The 21,950-nt window shown below is 32.5% G+C and overlaps 1 protein-coding gene across 3 annotated transcripts; it reads right to left on the reverse strand.

Moving 5' to 3' along the window:
- Positions 1–2,899: 2,899 nt before the first annotated feature.
- Positions 2,900–21,521, reverse strand: LOC134718671 (ras-related protein Rab-35-like). 3 transcript variants are annotated; one of them, XM_063581326.1, is made up of 8 exons: positions 21,434–21,521; positions 9,525–9,788; positions 8,402–8,462; positions 7,388–7,448; positions 5,193–5,270; positions 4,485–4,592; positions 3,929–4,048; positions 2,900–3,451 (listed from the first exon to the last, which is right to left on the reverse strand). In XM_063581326.1, the coding sequence occupies exons 2-8, from the start codon at positions 9,655–9,657 to the stop codon at positions 2,996–2,998; spliced, it is 1,017 nt and encodes a 338-aa protein (XP_063437396.1). In that variant the 5' UTR covers positions 9,658–9,788; positions 21,434–21,521; the 3' UTR covers positions 2,900–2,995. The 3 variants fall into 3 exon arrangements, with proteins under 3 accessions (XP_063437396.1, XP_063437395.1, XP_063437397.1); XM_063581325.1 differs by lacking the exon at positions 21,434–21,521 and adding an exon at positions 16,369–16,966; XM_063581327.1 differs by lacking the exon at positions 21,434–21,521 and adding an exon at positions 11,631–11,752.
- Between the last annotated feature and the right edge of the window lie 429 nt (positions 21,522–21,950).

Consider the following 21,950-nt stretch of genomic DNA (forward strand, 5'->3'; position numbering starts at 1 on the left):
ATAGAACCAGGTTTAATCCACCATTTTCTACATTTGAAAATGCCTGTACCAAGTCAGGAATATGACAGTTCTTGTCCATTCGTTTTTGATGCGTTTTGTTATTTGATTTTGCCATGTGATTATGGACTTTCCGAATTGATTTTCCTCTAAGTTCAGTATTTTTGTGATTTTACTCTTTTTCAGTGTTTTTGTTGTCCTCTTATAAATTGTGTTTTTACCGTCGGGTTTAATTTGTAACCGGGATTTATACTTTCAATCGATTTATGACATTTTAAAAGCCTTTTATTTTGGCTGTTTCGTATGACATGTTTACTGCACTAGATGTACACATTCGACGGTTAACTTTTTATTGATGTATACGGCTGAAGTATTTGAATTCAAACAATCATTATACAAACGCTGAAGACAGTATGTAAAGCTTTGCGTGAAGAAGATAAAGTCTGTTACTTCAAATAGCATCTGTGTTTTTCTGCAAATTTCTAACAAATAAAATCCCCATGTTCATGAAAGAACTTAGGGATAGGGATAGAAGCCCGGTGATACCTTCGGGAACTAACACTGGTGATACCTTCAGGTAGCACTCCACAGTTAGGTGTGTAGTTTCGCATTTTGGCCCCTGTGGATTTTTCAAATATGAGAGCTAGTGTGCAATAAAATTCATTTTTGGATAGCTGAGTATTAAAATAGCCTTTGTATTGGGTTTATATGAACATCAAGGTTATGTAATGTATGTAATACAGGCTGTTTTCTGTATGATAGTCCGTATTTGCATGTCCATACCATACATTGGTCCGGCAATTATTGCAATGTTTTTTTCCAACTTTTTATCGCACGAACTTTGTGATTGGATTTTACGAAAAAATGAGGCGACAGACACCCAATTTTTATTTGATCATTAAGAAGATTTAAGAAAAAAGTTTCTAAAAAGGTATCACTCAAAGGCATTGAAATTCTAGTTTGATCCAAATTTTGGGGGGATACATGACATGTTCACCCCCCTTTTTACAATATTTTATGGTAAATAAATGCAGAATGTTGCCATGGATACACATAAAAGGAATTAATTTTCATCCTTTTAACTTTTGAAAATTGAATCTATGGAAGATCCTGATTACATACATATGCACATGTACAACACAAACAATTAGATTAATGTATTAGAAATCCAGGAATAGGAGATGATAAAACATTTTGGGGCTCATTTTTAATTTAATTTTCTAACTGTGGAGTGCTACCTCAGAGAATAGCGGTCCAACTCTGATGTCTAGGCATTTCAACAATGTATGTCTCTTCAGTGATGTTCGACGCCAAACAAGTAAAACAATCTATTTAAATGAAAAGATGAGGTAAGAGTGCCAATGAGAAAAATCCCTATCCAAGATTCAATGTATGATAAAAAGTTAACAATTATAGGCCAAAGTATGGCCTTTAAAACGGAGCCTTGGTTTTTACCGATCAGCAAGCAATAAATGGCCCAAAAGGACTAGTGTAAAACAATTCAAACAGAAAAACCAACGGTCTAGTGTGTCGTTCTATGATGGGATGTTACACTATTGTTTCAGGTAAGGGGGAAAGTTGTTACCTTATAAAACGTTTAAACACGCTGTATGTGTTTGCACCTGTCCCAAGTCAGGAACTTCATGTTTAGTGGTTGTCGTGTGTTGATTTTTGTTCACAAGTGTTTCTCGTTTATTAACATAGATTAGACCGTTGGTTTTCCTTTTTAAATTGTTTAACATTAGTCCTTTTGTGGCCCTTTATAGTTTGCTGTTCGGTGTGAGCAATCGCACCGTGTTGAAGGCCGTACTTTTGTCAACGTATATTTGTTCCGCCTAACAGAAGTTCCGCTGGAATCTGTGTTTATATAAACAATCTCATTATACCTATTCATGTCGGAACAAATATTCTATACTATTTGTTACGTTAGGAAAATATACTGTAATTTTTATTCCTATGAAAATAATATTCCAGAATATCTTTTCCTTTTGGATCTTATATTATGAAGGAATTTATATTTCGTGACACTTTGACCTATAATGGTTTACTTTTACATATTGTGACTTGGATGGAGACTTGTCTCATTGGCACTCATACCACATCGTCTTATATCTATAATCTATATAAAAAAACGAGAACCAAGAGACATTTATGAACCACACAATTAAACAACAACTGAACAACAGGCTCCTGATTATACTATAGACTATGTAACGCTTTAGGCCTATTCACAACTGGGGATGAACTAAGCTGCCTTGTAATTTTGACGCTCAAGGCAAATCAAATTAATTGATAGAGATAATGCAGACAATTTCATTGATACAGGAAATGCAACTCTAACCCTATAAAAAACAAGGGACGGACTCGAACGCCTGACAACTAAACATTTTTCAGCGATCTCTGAGGGTGAACAATTTACATCCCACCATAGATTAGTGAAACTCATACACTTAGCAATGGTAATCAGTTCAGGTTCAAAACGTGACTTCAGACTGGTCACTCCTCTTGAACTGCTATCCTGAGACTAGCAAGTTTGTAAATGTATATCTCAACTTAAATTAAAGATTTTCTTACTTTCAATGCACTCAATGACTTCAATGTAACAAACGTGTTATCTTTAGGATTCAACCTAGCAAACAGTTGTAGCAAGGACCATACACAATTAATATTAATACCGATTGTATAAAAAAAAAAACGTGATTGTTTTTTCCCTACACAAAATTACAAAACTTAGAAAAGTATTGAACATGTTAAGTATACGTTTTTCAAATACAATTAATATAAACCTATAACTTATATTTCAAATTAAGTTTAAGTGCAGTCAACATCGTCACAAATGCCACTAGAAATAATTTAATACTGAACACATTCATACAATAAAATGTTCAACAGTTGCCTTCGGCATAGTGTCAAAACAGCACATTTCTTGCTTAACGACTGTTCGAAACTTTGCTTTGGCTTCAGAAATGAGACACTGTATGATAATGCTTCTGAAGCATCACAATATAACACAACTATGTTCATGTCTTGATGTGTGGCCATAACTGCTGTCACTTTCTCTCTTAGAACTATTTTGTTTCCGCCTGAAAAGCTTCCGCCAAAGGAATCCTATTGTCTTTTTCTTCTTTTTTCTTTTGTTTTTATTTGTAGTTTTAATGATTCGTAATTTTCTCTTTGTTAATTTGAGTCCCCGAGATTTTTTCTTTATTTTCCCATTTTGTTGTGGGTTATGTTCCTCACAGTTTGTGATTTCATTTTCTAGGAGATGGCCATTTGAATGTTCTGTTGATGTACATGGAGATGTCAGTAACTTATCTTTTTTCGATTTATTTTTATCTTGTTTGTTCGTTTTTTCTTTCTTTTTCTTCTTTTTCTTTTTCGAATTGTCATTTTGCTTCCGCTTTTCTTCCATTATTTCTGGCGGTCGTAACATGTATGGATGATAACTTTTCATCTGTTTAAAATAAAAGTTAAAAAATACCATTGAAATTTTTTTATATGGTCAAATAGTTAATATATAAAGAATATCTACCGTATATTTGACATGTAAATTAAATGTTGTCATTTTTACCATAAAGCGTGAGTTTCGGCTAGCCACAAAACCAGTTTCTACCTACCATTTTTTTCTTAGAATGTCCTTTATCAAGTCAGGAATATGACAGTTGTTATCTAAATTAATCATGATATTTGTTCGTTTCTATGTATGTTGCATTGACGTTTATTTTTGTTGCACTTCAGGGCTTCTGTTGTTTCGCCGTTTTCCTTTTATAGTTGGTATGTCTCCCTTAGTTTTAGTTCGTAATCCGGATTTTTTTCTTTCAATCTATTTATGACTTTAATTTTGAACAGCGTTATGCTACTGTTGTCTCCATTTACCATGATGAAATCAAAAATATATAAAAATACAAACTATAAGTAAAAATATGCTTACCACTTTAGGATCAAATGTTTCTGTAACATACTGCGCCAGTCTTTTAAACATCATGAAAACATTTTCATTCTTTTTGGCACTGGTTTCTATGAAGTCAAATGCCAGTATTTTCGTTGCTAGCTATAAAATATGAAACAAACTTTACTGCTTTCGCTTGTGAATCATTTCAGCTTTTTATTTAATTTTTGTGTTAGTTTTCTAATCAGTTTTTTGTGGAAATAATTTTCTATTTTCTTGTATGCAATGGTGTCGGTAATCAGTCCTTTTTGCACTTTGATTTCAACATAGATTTGTGCATGCTGACTTGATTTTGTGTCGTTACGTTACTGTCTCATTAGCGTATTCCTAAAATCTCAACACAGTTATATTCGAGTGCTGGTTTATAAAGTACTTCGAGTTTGTTTCCAGTAACAGTTGAATGATTTCTTTGCGCACTCTTTTGCGTACCTTTTCATATTCTACTATTTAAAGTTAAAGGGTGAGGGTTTGAACCGTAGGAAAATGGTTTCAGTTTAGTAATGGTTTTATTCAAGTGTTTGTTCTAAGCTGTACCCACCTCTTTGCCTTCTTCTTCCTCTATTTGTCTATCTTTTTCTAGATCTGATTTGTTCCCCACTAATATGATCGGTACGGTGTCATATTGATTCTTACTATTTGTTATTCCCTGAAAATTGAGAAAATCATATGTATCATACACAATGTTAAGGAATTGGTCAGAAATATATTGAATAAATGTGATACATAGTATAAGGGGCATTAGCTGTCAAATTCATTTTCACTGATTTGTTTTGATTTGATAGTGGCTTGCTAAAAGTGAATTATTATTTCACTTCTTCGCTGTCATTACATTTGAGCGTTGTGATGTTACATTTGAGCGCATTACCATGAAATTTAGCGCATTTACATTACTTTTGAGCACAATACTGTTACATTTGAGCGCATTACCATTACATTTAGCGCTTTATCATTACATTTGAGCGCATTATCATTACATTTAGCGCATTCCCATTACATTTGAGCGCAGAAATTATTACAAATACAATGAATTTAGCTTAATTATTTTCAAAAATAAACCTATGTATTGTTAATGCTGTGCACCGTGCAAATAGGGTGTATCTCCTATTGAAGAAGACAAAGAAGAAGATCGAGCATGGGTCAATTTTCTGTTATTACGTGCAGTTTTCAAATATACATGTGTCTTCAAGTCATACTAGAGTTGTCTCACCGGCACTCATACAACATCCTCTTATTTCTATCTACTTACTTTGTTTACACTGTCGACCCAAAACGATAAATGTGTGAATGATTTCCTGTCTGTGATATCATAAACCAATACTATACCCTGCAATACATAATGATAAATTATACATGAAAAAATATCTTTTGAATTGAAAAAAATAATAAAGAAAACATTTAGAGTATACATAGAGGAAGGAAATATTTCGCTCCGATCTTTATACGATTATATTATTTTTTTAAATTAATCACTTTATGTTTCTTTCTGGTGCCATTGCATCATTGATCAATGTTACATTTTATACTGTTGAATGGTTGACTACGAGGGAGGTTTGTGTACACATTTGTTTATCTTCTTAGTCTGGCTATCTGAATCATGAGTTCTTCATTGTTATTTGAAAGTTCGTTTTAATGAGTTTGGTTTTGGTGGTTAGGGTCTATTATACTCTCAAATATTTTTAACGGTTCCTCTTATTAATTTTATGTATTAATGTTTTTATGAAGTATCAAATCGTAGTTAACGTATATCAATGTACACAAGTAAGAACACCATCTTACAGTTAATATGGAACGCCGTAGCTGCCTTATGTGTACTTGTTTTTAGATACGCTTATACTTTTCAATATATGCACATAGTTTTTCTATATATGCACATACTTTTTCTCTATATGCACATACTTTTTCACTATATGCACATAGTTTACTTTATATGCACATACTTTACTTTATATGCACATAGTTTTTCTATATATGCACATAGTTTTACTATATATGCACATACTTTTTCTCTTTATGCACATAGTTTACTTTATATGCACATAGTTTTTCTCTATATGCACATCTGTTACTTATTCGTTTTTAATGCGCGGAGTATACAGTTGCACATTGAATTAAATCGTTTTTCAATTGTGTTCATGTCTCTGGTGGTAACAGTGTGTTCTTACAGATGAAATGACCCTATAAGCGCGATTGCAACCGTTCCAGTGCTCGGTTAATACCCTGTTACTTATTCACTTATAATACGTTTGTTGTACGTTGCACCTTTTAAAAAAAAATTTCAATTGTGCCCATGTCCCTTGGTGTAACAATGTGTTCTTAGAGATGAAATGACCCTATTAGCGCGCATGTACCCGTTCCAGCGCTCGGCTAATACCCTGTTACCTATCTGATACTTATTCGCTTATAATACGTTTGTTGTACGTTGCACCTTTTAGAAAAGGATTTTCAATTGTGTTCATGTCTCTGGTGGTAACAATATGGTCTTAGAGATTAAATGACCCTATTAGCGCGTATGTACCCGTTCCAGCACTCGGTTAATACCCTGTTACCTATTCGTTACTTATACGTGCCCTATTCACTTATAGTACGTATGTTGTACGTTGCATCTTTTAGAAAAGGATTTTCAATTGTGTCCATGTCTCTGGTGGAAATAAATGTGTGTTCTTAGAGATGAAATGACCCTATTAGCGCGCATGTACCCGTTCCAGCGCTCGGTTGACACCCTGTTATCTATTCGTTACCTATTCACTTATAATACGTTTGTTGTACGTTGCACCTTTTAGAAAAGGATTTTCAATTGTGTTCATGTCTCTGGTGGTAACAATGTGATCTTAGATATTGAATGAACCCTATTAGCGCGTATGTACCCGTTCCAGCGCTCGGTTAATACCCTGTTACCTATTCGTTACTTATTCGCTTATAATACGTTTGTAATACTTTTTATGTGTAGTGTAGTATGTTCAGACTTATTTTTGTTTGTACGTTTTGGATGATTTTGTTTAAATATTCCATGTGTAATGGCAGTGTAAACATTCAGAGTTTGAATTTATTAGAATAGTAAATTTAACATTTAAGAGAAAGCTGTACTTGTCACAAAGCTGCCACCAAAAAATAGGGACATTGCTTTAATCTACAATTTTCTATGACAATGATAAATGTTCATTAAGAAGAGCAAATTTTTATCTTTTATTCATCATATTTGATTTTCAACCATATTTGTCAGGGTTCTCCAAGGAAAATATGTGCAAAAGCAGAAACATGTAAATACTTTAATTTTATATAACAGGTAACAGGTTATTTACCGAGCGCTGGAACGGGTACATGCGTGCTAATAGGGTAATTTCGTGTGGGAGAAATCGGACACGGAAAGGGCTTGAATTATTCGAGTTAGCCCTCCCGAGAAAACCAAATGGTATTCCCTTAAATGATTGATTAAAACTGTACCTGTACTCCTCTATAGTGCTTCCTCGTGACGGAATGAAATCTCTGTTGACCAGCTGTATCCCTGAATAAAAAAAATAACTAATACGATTTTTCACAATTCGCCGTTTCAGAATCTAATGCATCCTGGGTAATATTTTCAAAAGTGTACACCAAAAAGTGGTTTAAAAATGTCATAAACAATTGTTTAACCAATGACGTGACGTTATTTTCATTTTGGAGTACGAACAATGAAATTACTCATGAAGCTTTAGATTCTGAAACGGCCAATTACTAGTAATCAAATGGGTGTGTCGATATGGTATTCTGTTTGTTTTCATTTAACTTTTCTAATATGTCTTCATTTTATTATTGTTTTCTTCAAAAAGATACAACGTTGAAATGTATTTTACCAATGTTATATATAAAGTAAAACCACAAAAGTACCGAACTCCGTGGTAAATTCAAAACGGAATCCATAATCAAATGGCGAAAATTCCGAAAGCTCAAACACATCAAACGAATGGATAACAGCTATCATATAATAAGCTATCATATATAAGTTTTTTTTTATAATATATTTTAAATGTCAAAAATGCATCTAGTATTACATGTATATATAGACTTCCTTCACCTTCAAGCTTCTAAAACCGTCACTTCTTTCTGTAATCAACCGTGCATTTCAAATATGAAATTTGATTATTTTGCGTGATCTAGGGTTGTGTCTAACATGCATTTAATACGACTTGTATTTCATGCCATTAGCTAGTAAAAACTTCTTTGTATAAAACTCCTTCACCAAAAGATCATTATTCTTCGTACTTTGGTGTTTAAGTAATTTCATCGGACTATTATTCCAATTACGCAAAGTGGCAAGCGTGTAGTCACGAATGTTGGCATATCATAATGATTATTTTTTTTCTCAATGCCATAAAAGTTGTAATAAACAGAATTTATCATTGCAGGCCTCCAAACAACGTCTAAAAAGCATATACTATTAAATAATTATTGATAAACAAAGCACTATAAGCCACTCACCATACATTTAGTTTGACAACAGCACCATCCACTTCAAACGTTCTTCGAACAAAGTCAATACCTAAAAAAGTCAATTTAAACAGAATTAGTATACAAGCTTATATATATATCCTAAATATGATGATAGGTTTTAGACTTAAATGTAAATAATTCGCTGGGGCAAGTTACAGGAATACAAAATTACTATAGTTAATCCAATAGTTGACTTCGGTAAATAGATAAGTTTTTTTTATTCAGGGATGTATAAATACACTGCCACGTCCGGTCAGACTGGGGATATAAGTGGTATGCCTCTTATAAGGAACGTGCATTATACTCTCACGTATATAAATAATTCATTGTAGCAACTCTTTTCTAAAGGGGCATGTTGCAGGGTAACAGTTTTGTCCTATTGAACTCAATATCCAATTATTTTAAGTGGCAGTATAGATTGACCAGCATTCACCTTAGTTGATCGATTTTGCATAAGCTAATGTATTTATTTCAAATCTTATTTCGTTCTAATGCATGAAATATTTGCCACTGAAAGTTAAGCAAACAGTAATACAGCAAGAAGTCAAATTTTTCATTCAATTACTTTTTAATGTGGTACATTACAAATCTGTGAATCCTACAATAATCTTATAATAGAAATAGACTACTTGCAAGAAATGAATATAGGCAGTAGTGGCTCAAAATGTCTCGGTTGGGGGGGGGGGGGTAGTTGGAATACCTTATTGGACGATAAATGCTTTTGAATGGGAACATATGGTTGGAATCTCTCTTTTTCAAAAATAACTGGATCATCCGGATCCCCCGATAGGTGCTCCTTCCACAAATCTGATGATCAGACGTTAACTCACTAGCACATATAAAAATTGCATCCAATCAAGTTTGTTTACCTCAACTATTGTATTTGTATTTATATTGTATATTTCTCTGTAATATTGTATTTGGTTTTTAGAGAATAAAGTATCTATCTATCTATTTACAGTTTTCTATGAAGTGGCTAGTTTACAAAGGCATATTATTTATTCAAAATGTGCTATTGAACGACTGCATGTATGTCTTTGATTTTTGCAACATATACGTGCCAAACAATTTTAAGATGTTATTATATATAGTTAGTATAACAAATACTTACCAACAGTCGGGAGAGTCTTATTCACGAAATCTTTCCCCGTTAAAGTTCTTAATATAGAAGATTTTCCAACAGTTGTATCCCCTAATACTAGAATCTTATAGGTGGCAGCACAGTCAGAATCAGTTAATGGCATAGTTCAGTAACACAAACAAACACACTATGTTTTTGTCTGTTTTTTTTTCAAGAGTTACATTGTCATAAGGATTATTTTGCTTTTCGTAAGTTTATTTCTTTTGTATCCTGTTTATTTGTCTTCTCACAGATCTGCAAAATAACGAAAAGAAATTTTATACATCTGAAAGTCAGTGGATTTTTACTTTGTTTCCTTCTTAACTTTTCTAAAACAGCCCTATAAAATAACAAAAATATTGATTTGTATTATACAAATATAGCCTTTGTATGAGGTCGATACAATGATATATTGACCTCAAAGAAGTATATTGACTGAGGACGAAGTCCGAGGTCGTTATATGCTTCTTTGGGTCGATATATCATGTACTGACCTCATACAAAGGCTATATTTGTTATATTATTAATTTCCGACCATATTTGTATCAAAATCGTCATTTGATTATGTTGGAATTTTAAAGATATCATATTGTCTCCTTGACAATAACAAAATAATAGTTGTTATTTCAATTACTTTTTTGGGCATCTTATGTATTTGAGGATTTTTTTGTTGTCAAATAATCGATCACAGATATCAATTGTTTCAAGATCGTTTAACAATATCCTGAAATTCATTACATGACGTCACAAAGTATATCGGTTTTTAGACATTCTAAACTGAAAAACCGTGTAATATGCTTTTTGCTGTGCAATATGCTTTTTGCTACCCGCCGTTTTCTCTCTACCTTCGAAAATATAGTTTAACATGTGACTATCCATCAACGAATCAAATTTGTTAAAATAAACGAAATAATAATATACACTCATATACGTCAGATATATGTAAATGAATTCTTGTAACAAATCTACAATGAAAATCAAGGCTCCGCGTTTACTGTCACGTGTATATGTAAAAAAAAACCTGCGAAAACTTGAGCCACAAATATGTGAGGCATTCATTTTCAAATATTCACATGTATACGGAACATGTGTACCAAGTTTCAAGCTGATGTGACAATTCGTGATAAACAACATTAAACCAAAACGTAAACTTTATACGGGACCGACGGACGAACGTGAAACCATAGGCCCCGACCTTATTGCAGTTCTAGTACACAGTGGATTTATTTGATGGACAAATGTTGTGTTGTTAATTTAGTCATCAATGTCAATTGGAATAAAGAATCCAAATACCTGGTTTAATTATAATAATTTTGTCGTTGTGAGAATTTTGTTTTCGAAGCGTAGTCTTCAGAAGAAGGAAAAAACGCAACCCGAGTATCTTTTTACTGAAAGATGGCGAATTCAGGGCATACTCCTTTTTTTTTTAGATATTATTAAGTATAATTTTTAGCATTGAAAAATCGTCCGAATTTTTTCGCACCGCCCCGCTCGGCAATATGAACATAGTTTACCGGAGTCACGTCCCCTTTTTAAATCCCTGAACAGCATCAACTGCTTGTCATGCCAAGAAATTGCCTCCGTTGAAATTCTGCAAACACCCCATAGAGCAAATTACATGGGTGATTAATATGGACTATTTGGTATATGGCTGTGTTCTAAGCCACACGTACATGAAGGTCATAAATTAATTTGTTGAATGAAATCAAATTTTTAACTACTAATGGGTGCCGTAGGAGGTCGACCGGAATTTTTAGCGAGGATTTCTTGGCATTGTAGATCTAGGTAGCGCAAACCAGAGCAAAAATACGAATACCATGCAATAGATGATTGAAAGCGTAAGACGATGTCGTATAGTGCAGTTCTTACAATAGTTATAGTTTCTATTCATTTGAATAACAGGTTGTAACACTGTAAAACATGATTACTTGTCATTTTTAATTTTAAAAGTCTTACACATCCATGTACGATATATTTTCTATAACATCATATAGTATATATCAACTTTAGCGTGACTTAAAAGTTTTATGAAAGATTATGCGAGTTTCGTTTAAAAGAAGCAGCAGGACATATTTCACATTCTTTTAATCTTCTTACCTTGTTTATCGTATTGTGTCCTTTTCATGCAAATTAAATCATATGACTTGTACATGTAATTAGAATAAAACGGGTTCTTCTTGACAGGTATAAAACAGTTACATATGTTAGTTATATTTTCGTGATTGCATTCAAATGTAAAACCGGTTTATTATTGAACGGTTTTCATCTTGCTTAGATATTTATTCATTTATATATTTATCATGTATATAAAAGTTTGAATTCACAATTTTGAAATCCTTTTATGAAAATCGGCCGTCTGAAAACTGTAACCATTTATGAGGCAAGCAGTAACCATTATCTTTTTACCAGCATTGTTGTGTCCAACAGAAGAAAAAACTCATATATAGTAGGAACAGAACTTGCGACCTAAAACTTGCACTGGCTACTGTATAAAAAAGGAGATGCCAATGAGACAAACATTAACAAGTTCTAAAGAAGTGAATGCAAGCAACTATAGGCCTTCAACAAAAAAAAAACATACCGTATTTTCGCGGCTATAAAAGACCATGGATGGACATATGGTCTGTATTTTAATCAGACTGGGAAGCTTGATATTTGATGCCTAAATTCATCCTTAAACAAAAATGACACAGTTGGTAAATAATGTACCAAAAGTGCTTACAGAATCATAGTTGACTAGTGTATGCGAATTCCGAACTGAGGAATATAGATTGATTGCTTGCCGATGGTTTTTTTTTTTTGGCAAACTGATAAAATGCTGATGGTAATAGCCCAAGTTTTGTTAGTTCGCAAAGGATGCTTATATATTTTTATCGTTTACATCCACCATTCAACCTTACCGTGCTTTATCTGTGCACAATTACCGTACATTGATATTGAATGATCTTTAATCCGATGCCTCGTGTAAAGAGAGTGCCACGTTCTTTGCACGTTAAGAACCATTGCAACAACTCTTTGAGGGGTCCTTAGGTGGCCTGTTGCAAGGCAAAATTTCTGTCCCTATCTACTATACCCTCATTTTTCAGTGACAGTCAAAATTTCCTCGTCCATCATCCCGCGGACGGCCTCTATTACTAGACCTACCTATTGTATTTATTGTTAACTGGAATGTTCTCGTCCTGAACATGCATGACATATTTGCCAGTGGACGTTAAGCAACCAACAATCAATCAATCAATGATCTTGAAAGTAAAAAGCTATCATAGAAAATAAATAAAGTTGTAAATATAGACACGTAATTCAACTAGTCTTCAGCGTTTTCTACTTCTATGTGCACGTATGTCATTATTAAACTATATTATATATCTACATTGTACATGTATTAATCTAAAATATTTGCCAAAGGCCTCGTCTGCAGGAACTACGAAGCAGTGTAATCTAAATGGAACAATACATCAAAAATACAAAAACTCACAATTTAACAACAAAAACGTTGTAACCTATTGAAAATTGAATATATTGTAAATAAAGATAAATCATATTAACCCTATAATATTAAGGTAAATGTTGTTTATTTTGAATATACTGGTATAACCGTAGGTGTTTGAGTGTTGACATTTATATCAATACAATTAACTTTAAATGAACTCAATACCCTTCCCTGTTGTGGAGAGTTAGGAATGTGTACTGCACGTTGTTCAATTAAGATAGATTTAGAAATAAACAAAAAATGTAAATAGAAATAGAAAATGTTAAAGATCGACCACAACATTAGCATAACATTTAAATGGAGAAAAGGTAATTTCCTTGTTATATATTTTTACGTAGGGGAAACTATCAAAAATGATGTGGACGAAGGAGTGGCTTTGTATAAATGTTTAAAGGGTAATAGTTTTAGATATACCGACGTTGCTATCGGAGACCCATTTCTCAAATAAAAAAATGGAATGAAAGTCAATTTGTTTGTTTTTTAAAGTAAAATAGACTCCGTATGTTCTACCAAACTTAAAATGTATCTAAAATGTTAATTTGGGACCAAACTTTGACCTATCGGGAAAAGATGCATTTTGCTATTTTTTTATGCTTTAAAATTGATTTAACTTGAAAACGCGTACATAGACCCCTCTTTTTTCAAATGGCATTAGGTTTGCTTACGTATGAAGATTATTTGTTCAAATTTAAATGAAAAAGTCAACTTTGATGTATACACCTAGTATATAGGTTCTACGAAATCAGTCTACAGATGCAGCAGGCCATTTAAATTTAAGGCCACGAACTTGAAAATGAGTTACATGTATAATACTATGTCGTATATCATAGGGCTAATATGGACCCTTAAGAAGTTGCATGGCTTTTTCAACGTAGCATGTTCTCTTAACGCGGAATGGGATTTTACATTCCAATTCCGACCCAACTGTTTATCTCAATTAGCGAAACAGAATCTCTACTTGATACAGGGTTTACTGACGAACAAGAGAAGTCCAAGAGATGTCAATATTTAAAAAAAACTCAGTTTTTAATGCGGTCATAATTGGGCTGACAGAGATATATTTGTTTCTTATATCTACATTTGTACATACGGATTTTTTTTGTGTTATTAAAATTTGCTGTTACAAAATATTAGAAATTATTATAAATTAAGGAATGTATCTCCCTCATGCAAAGCTCTGATTCCTTTCACGAATTTGGCTATACTTTTTGGACCTTTTGGATTATAGCTCTTCATCTTTTATTTATGCTTTGGATTTCAAATATTTTGGCCACGAGCATCACTGAAGAGACACGTATTGTCGAAATGCGCATCTGGTGCAACAAAATTGGTACCGTTGATTTTATTGTACTTGTGCGTATGTCTTATGACAATCTACTGTGCGTGTTTGACAGTGAACGTCAATTATTTTTTGTTTCGTTAAAGATTAATAGAAAGAAACAAATAGAGTCGCATTGTCTGCATTTGTAATATTAGTCTTACATATAACTTTTGGAAGGGGGAATGGTTCCGAGGAATGGTTAGTCTTGAATTCCCTGTCATTTTTGTTTTGATATTTAATTCAACTTGATATGCAAGCACTAGTTAGGTGTTTTTAAAGGTTAATAAGCAAGGGCTACTGATATTAGAAATAAGGAGATTCGGTGCAGTTGCTCAGCTAGAATCAGACAACTCTCCACCAATGACAAAATGACGTAAAAGTTAGCAAATAAAGGTCACCTTACGGTCTTTAACATTGAGCAAAACCCATGATGTGCTTGGTTTGAATTTAAAATTTCACATTTTATTAGAAGTCAAAATAAATAGATTGATTAACTGTGACCTCGATGATTATACTATTAGTAGGAAAAATTGCAGTAGGAGTTAGTAGAAGGTGGCACGGTAGTATTTGCTTTCCAGAATTTAGGTTGCTCTTTTGTAAATGTAACTAAACAGTGGGATTGGACAAAAAATACAGTATCAACTGAACATACTTTCCCAAACTGAGTGATGAATGAGGTGTAGAAAAATATGAAATAATTTTACATACAGATGAAAATGAATTTTTGAGATTTTTTTTTAATTTTGCATTCACTGCACCATAAAAGACCGAAAAGTACAAGTGACCTTAGGTTTTTAAAAATAGCAAAAAAGTATAAACGGTCATGATACATATTCAAATTCATTTCTGAATAGTAAAATGAAAGTACGTCAATTCAGCTAACTGTGAATGTATAATTTTTTGCAGTGTTAGAAAGTGATGAAAATTCTATCCCTTATGGGCCAGGAAATACTATACCGTGCCACCAGAAAATATGATTTACAGCAATTCTATTGCAATTCTATTTTCCTTCAAAGCTGTGAATTTTGCATTAAAAAATCTCTTTCACATTGAAATCGTCTTTGTGTTTTTAACTTTTCGTCGTTTATATATCATATCAATGAAAATTTCACGATAAAATGTGTATGATTTTAAAAGATACTAGAACACACCCGTGATATCGCGGTCCGTGACTGAATTTAAGTATCTAACTATGCGCAAGACTTATTTTTGTATTAGTATTGTTATCTGATAAAGTCATGCCGATTATAAGATAGTTATCACAGTTTTCGCTGCTTTCAAATCTTTCTGTTTGACCCGTCTAACTGGAACTGATCAATTATTGGTAATATTAATTATTTGGAAAACAAAACGTCCTGGGATGGAGTATTTTTTTTATCAACAGCATTGTCCTATATCAGTTATAAATAAAGTTGAATTCTTTGATTCGCTGTTTTATTTCATGCCCGCCTGAGACTACTATAACACATAGTAGTCTCAGTGCCCGCTAACAAATTGAAAACTGTACCTATACGCCTTATTTTTAGTATTCGTATTGTTATCTTATAAAGTCTTACTGATTAAAATACTACAATAGGTAACAATTTGACAATTTAGTAGTGTCAACCCTGTGATTATGACCCGTGTATATAGCATATCCTGAATACACCGTTTGGTGGCGCGCCTGTCAAATGCGGAACGTACAGATAAGGTAATAGGTAACAGATGAATATACTATTGGTATCGGTATCGGATTCGACCCGGAACTTCTTAATTATTGGCAATATTAATTACGTGGAAAACAAAAGGGCCTGGAGTGGTGTAATTTTTAATCTACACCTTTGTACTATATTAGTTATATATAAAGTTGAATTCTTTGATTCGTCGTTTTAACGTGATGACGGCTGATAAATTGGACCTCGTAATTTTAGTATTATAGAAGCTTTGTGTCAAAATGAAGATAATTTAATGTTTACATACAAAATGATAAATATTCTTGTAACGTTTTAATATTATGTAACCAAACGAAATTTAAAATAACCTACCGTTCAACATGTTCAACAGTACTGTATTTCAGAAATTACGAGATATAACAGTATCATGACTTAATCCAGTTGTCAAAGAGGTTGATACGTTTACGAATGTTAAACACGTATTTACACTCAAAAATGGTACACTCATAGTTGTTTATATGAATATGAATTGATAATCCTGGTTAAATTGATTTACAATAGAATTTGGAATCAAAAGGCGAATTTTAACAATCCTATGTAGGTATTACTAGTTCCTTTGGTTATGTTGTTTGAGTATGAAATCCAAAATAATAAAACATGCGTACATTGAACTCGACGGGAATACACATCTTTTCAATAAATATAATCAGGTAAAAGAAGTTTAAACCACATTATTTGCATAAATAATAATATTCAGGTAAAAGTGTCATATCACGTTACGGATTTGATCGTTCATCAGTTAACTACAGAAGTCTACTCCTACATCACAACGATAAATAAAATCTTTCTTTTATTCCTAAGTGAATCATACCAATTATCACCCTTTTGTAAATTTTAGGGTAACACTTAAATTGTTACTTCCCCGTTAACATGGTTAAGTAGCCGTCTTCAGACAGTCAAATTTTGTACGTTTTAGCTAGGTAAACTTTAAATTTCTTTGTTATAACATGCGTGGGATTTTAAATATCAAATTTTTGATTTTTACACTTAGTAGGTTAAGGTTGTTTATTTATTTTTTTGTAAAGAAGATAATTCAAAATTGAAAATGGTTTGATTACGGTTACAACATATGTTATACATGATATTACTTCTATGCGGTTATATTCGTTCCTTAAAAATAGTTTTTTAACGATAAAACATAGTGTAACACTTAAATTGTTTTTTGGTCTTTTGTGATAGTTGTCTCTTTGGCAATCATAACACATCTTCTTTGTTTATATAGTATGTTTTTTTTAAGAATTTTCTTATTTCTGGTGTAGAATAAAAACTCCAGGAAACTCCATTTGTATCACCAACATACTTCAATGATCCCGCTCTAGTTTACAAAGATTTAACTGTTACTTTATCTTGACAATTATTTTATTTAAAAACAAAAGCATAAAATTTACGCAATAATTTGTCTAGTACAGATAAACAAACAAAATGCGATTTATAAATTTCTCAATTATGTAACAAGAGTGTGATAATATCGCGATATTAATTAGTTGTAGCGTCTCGAGAGTAGAGTTCTTTTTTCTTACCATTTAACATGCATTGTATGCCAAAACAAAAATCCAGGCATTAATTTTCGTTAATTGACTGCACAATGATAAATTGTAAGCAAACTTGTTTTGTGATGCAAATTATCAAAATGTCTATATTGCATACTCACCAACCCAGACAGAAGTACTGATTTAAATTACAGTTGAAAATATAACTCCAAAGCCATCAAGTTCCACAGAACACTGTGGGAAACGGAAAGCAATCAGTCTAAACTTTGTTTACATTGTATTCACCTGTCGATAATCTACACCTGGACAATGCTATCATCTTCTGATCTCTGGGTTGAGAGGTGAAGAAATCATTACTTTAATCCAATAAATATTTATATCTTTAATATATACAGCGATCATATTCTCCGTTCAATTAGAGATTCAAATATAATACACCAAGATTCAATCAATTGCATCTTTTCATACGTTGAAATCTCCCTTCTTATATACGATTACAAACAATTCTTTTGAAAGTTTATTATATTATGTCATCATTTTTTTGTTAGTTTGGTGTAAAGAATCATATAGAAACGTTGTTAAGAAACAGACAATCTGTTGAGAAACAGACATTCGATTTAGAAACAGACAATCGATTGACAAATAGATTGAGAAACAGACAATTTATTGAGATACAGACAATTTATTGAGAAACAGACAATTTATTGAGATACAGACAATTTATTGAGAAACAGACAATTTATTGAGAAACAGACAATTTATTGAGAAACAGACAATTTATTGAGATACAGACAATTTATTGAGAAACAGACAATTTAATGAGAAACAGACAATTTATTGAGAAACAGACAATTTATTGAGAAACAGGCAATCGATTTAGAAACAGACAATCGATTTAGAAACAGACAAACGATTGACAAATAGATTGAGAAACAGACAATTTATTGAGATACAGACAATTTATTGAGAAACAGACAATTTATTGAGAAACAGACAATCGATTGAGAAACAGACAATCAATTGATAAACAGACAATCGATTTAGAAACAGACAAACGATTGAATAAAGGCAATCGATTTAGAAACAGATTGAAGGCCGTTGTTTAACCTATAATGGTTTACTTTTTAAATTGTTATTTGGATGGTGAGTTGTCTCATTGGCACTCACACCACATCTTCCTATATCTAATCGATTGAAAAATAGACAATCAATTAAGAAACACACACTCGATTGAGAAACAGACAATCGATTTAGAAACGGAATCGATACTGAGAAACATATCGATTGAAAACCCGTATATATAATTTCGTTGTGATACAATAATCTTGAAACAGGAAATGGAAGTTATCAAGAAGATAGAAAGTTTCTCGATTTGAAATGCTATAATTGCTTTCTAGTTTTAATTGACTTAGTAATCTGGAATAAAAAAGCCCAACGATAACCAGAACAAGACTGATAGTTTTGAAAGGTTCAAGAACATGTATACATCCAATTGCCCTACTGTATACGATAGGGTCTCATGGGGTTTGAAGAAAAGAGAACAATGACCACCAAGTGACAAATGTAGAAATATGAACAAAACATAAGGAATAGCTAATAATGGGTTGTCAAATTTTTATGTATAAAAAAGCATTTAGGTAATTCATTACAGAAATGAATCTTACAGAAACGAACGATACAATTGAGAATGGAAATGTGGAATGTGTCAAAGAGACACCAACCCGATCAAAGAACAACAGCCAAAGGTTACAAATAGGTCTTCAATACAGCAAGAAAATCTCGCACCCGGAGGCGTGCTTCAGCAGGTCCCTAAAAAATATGTACTAGTTCAGTGATAATGGATGTCATACTGAACTCCGAAACATATATAGAAATGAACTTATCATGTTATGTATGTGCCTGTCCCAAGTCAGGAGCCTGTAATTCGGTGGTTGTCGTTTGTTTATGTGTTACATATTTGTTTTTCGTTCATTGTTTTACATAAATAAGGCCGTTAGTTTTCTCGTTTGAATTGCTTTACATTGTCTTATCGGGGCCTTTTATAGCTGACTATGCGGTATGGACTTTGCTCATTGTTGAAGGCCGTACGGTGACCTATAGTTGTTAATGTTTGTGTCATTTTGGTCTTTTGTGGATAGTTGTCTCAATAGCAATCATACCACATCTTCTTTTTTTCATATTAAATTGAAATCATATAAGACTTACAAAGGAGGCACCTGATTTATGACATGCGCAAACATGCGGCGGGGTTTAATATGTTATAATACAAATGTGCATAGAATACAGATGGCATAGTATTACATATGAATTCAATAATGCAATTAGTTCATGAGAATTTACAGATATATAGAGTGATATTTTAAGAAAAAGAAAAATAATCCATAAAAATTAAAGAATATAGAAATGAAGCGTCCCCATCTAGATCCTCATGTGAAGCTTCTTATATCTTTTGAAGAAAAAACTCAATGTGGACTTGTTATACATACGAAGTCGGGCGGAAGTGTTTATAAATGTGTAGCACTGGTCTTTACAAGAAATCAATTTAATAATAAAAAGAAAATATGTTTATATTATATCTTCATGATCTTTCTGTCTTTCAGCAGTTTTCAATATATTTTACTTATATACAACTATCGACCAAGGTTAGTCAGATGTTTCAGAGTTTAATGATTCACAGAATATACAGATCTAAATGATTTATCTCAACACAAGCAGACATCTATCTCTCGGCCTCGTTAACCAAACGAAAAATGATCAACTTGCACTGATAAAAGTTTAATTACTAAAGTATGTTATTTTAAATCTAAAGAAATGCACGTACAATGTTGTCATTAATATAATTTAATATTTTTTTTAATTCAGTATTTATTAACGTGGAGGAAGATATTAGAAGTGTCTGTTTCAATTTTCTTTTCAATCAATACAATCTTGTCTCATTGTATCTTCTATATTAACTCGTGTACAGTGGCGGATCCAAAAATTTTCATAAGTGGGGCTCGCTGACTGCCTACGAGGGACCCACTGACACTGCCTAAGTGGGGTGGGGGGGGGGGGGGGGGCTCCAGTCATTCTTCAGTGATTCCATATATAATCAACAAACTTTTTTCAAGAAAAAGGGGGGGGGTCCCTGTCCCCCTCTAATTCCGCCTCTGATGTGTGTATGTACCCTTTCTTTTCTTGATTTTTCTCTATGTACAACTTTAACCTAACCACGTTCAAACATGGCTTGAGGTGCCATATAATCTTGTTATATACGCATAATTATGCTGCTTTTTAAGTGAACCCATGGTTCATATCCTAAGATAGGTTCAGTGGTGCTATTAGCTCACTAGTTTGTCAGTAAGAAACTGAAACTGATTGATTTTTTTTAATTTTTTTTTATATATATAGATTAGACCGTTGGTTTTCCCGTTTGAATGGTTTTACACTAGTAATTTTGGGGCCCTGTATAGCTTGTTGTTCGGTGTGTGCCAAGGCTCCGTGTTTAAGACCGTACATTGACCTTTAATTGTTTACTTTTTTAATTGTTTTTTGGATGGAGAGCTGTCTCATTGGCACTCACACCACATCCTCCTATATCTATTTACAGTACGTGATGTTTTTTCTTGGTGAACACGCCGTTTCTCGTCGCCTCTATATTGATAAAAGTACATTTACAGTTTAAATCTTAACTCCTTAATATATAAAAATATAGATAAGATTATAAAATAAACTAATGGAAGCATCAATTCACAAAACTATCATCATGGTCTGCATCTAGAGTAATGTATATAATTATGATGACAAAAATCGATCTGCTTCAAACAATTATCAAACATTTTATGTAAAATGTAATATAAAACAAAGTTTTAAAATAATTGCACGTTAATAAAATAAAAAAAGCATACCTGCACAATTGTCTAAAAAGCCTTTGTATGGTGTCAGTATAGCTCCGATTAGAAATAATGCGAAAAGTTGTGCTCAGTGTCATGATTGTAAAATTTTGAACTATTCAAGCAATCCAGGGGGAGTGGGTAAAACGTTTTGATTTCTTTTAAAAGATGGTATCGTGTTTTATTTATATAACTCTTTATATAGTTTATTACTTGCTAAAATATTTCCTGTGGTCAGTTCTCACCTTAAGATATAAACGAACGAACAATAGACATTTGAAACAATTGTGAAGTTAGAAAAACACAAAATGATTTCACGAACATCTTTCAGTTTTGTTGAATATATTTTAAAGTTATTGAATATTTTGTTGCTTAAAACAAGAACAGTATTAAAAAAATCAAAAGTAGGTTGACCCCCCTTTTTTATCACTTTATGTTTTTTCTTTCATTAATAAATCAGGGTTAATAAAGAGTTTATATACGATGTTTTAACATCACAAGTGTTGTTCTTTTCGTTAACATTTACATGTAC

The sequence above is a fragment of the Mytilus trossulus genome, chromosome 5 (genome assembly GCF_036588685.1).
Source record: "Mytilus trossulus isolate FHL-02 chromosome 5, PNRI_Mtr1.1.1.hap1, whole genome shotgun sequence".
Taxonomy (NCBI): Eukaryota; Metazoa; Mollusca; class Bivalvia; order Mytilida; family Mytilidae; genus Mytilus; species Mytilus trossulus.

Excerpts from the sequence above, each read along its gene's own strand:
- LOC134718671 (XM_063581326.1), bottom strand. The coding sequence starts at position 9,657 with ATGCCATTAACTGATTCTGACTGTGCTGCCACCTATAAGATTCTAGTA. Across the intron at positions 4,593-5,192 it reads GGGTCGACAGTGTAAACAAA|GGAATAACAAATAGTAAGAA; the intron begins GTAAGTAGATAG and ends CTCAATTTTCAG. Across the intron at positions 3,452-3,928 it reads AAACATTTGATCCTAAAGTG|ATGAAAAGTTATCATCCATA; the intron begins GTAAGCATATTT and ends TATTTTAAACAG.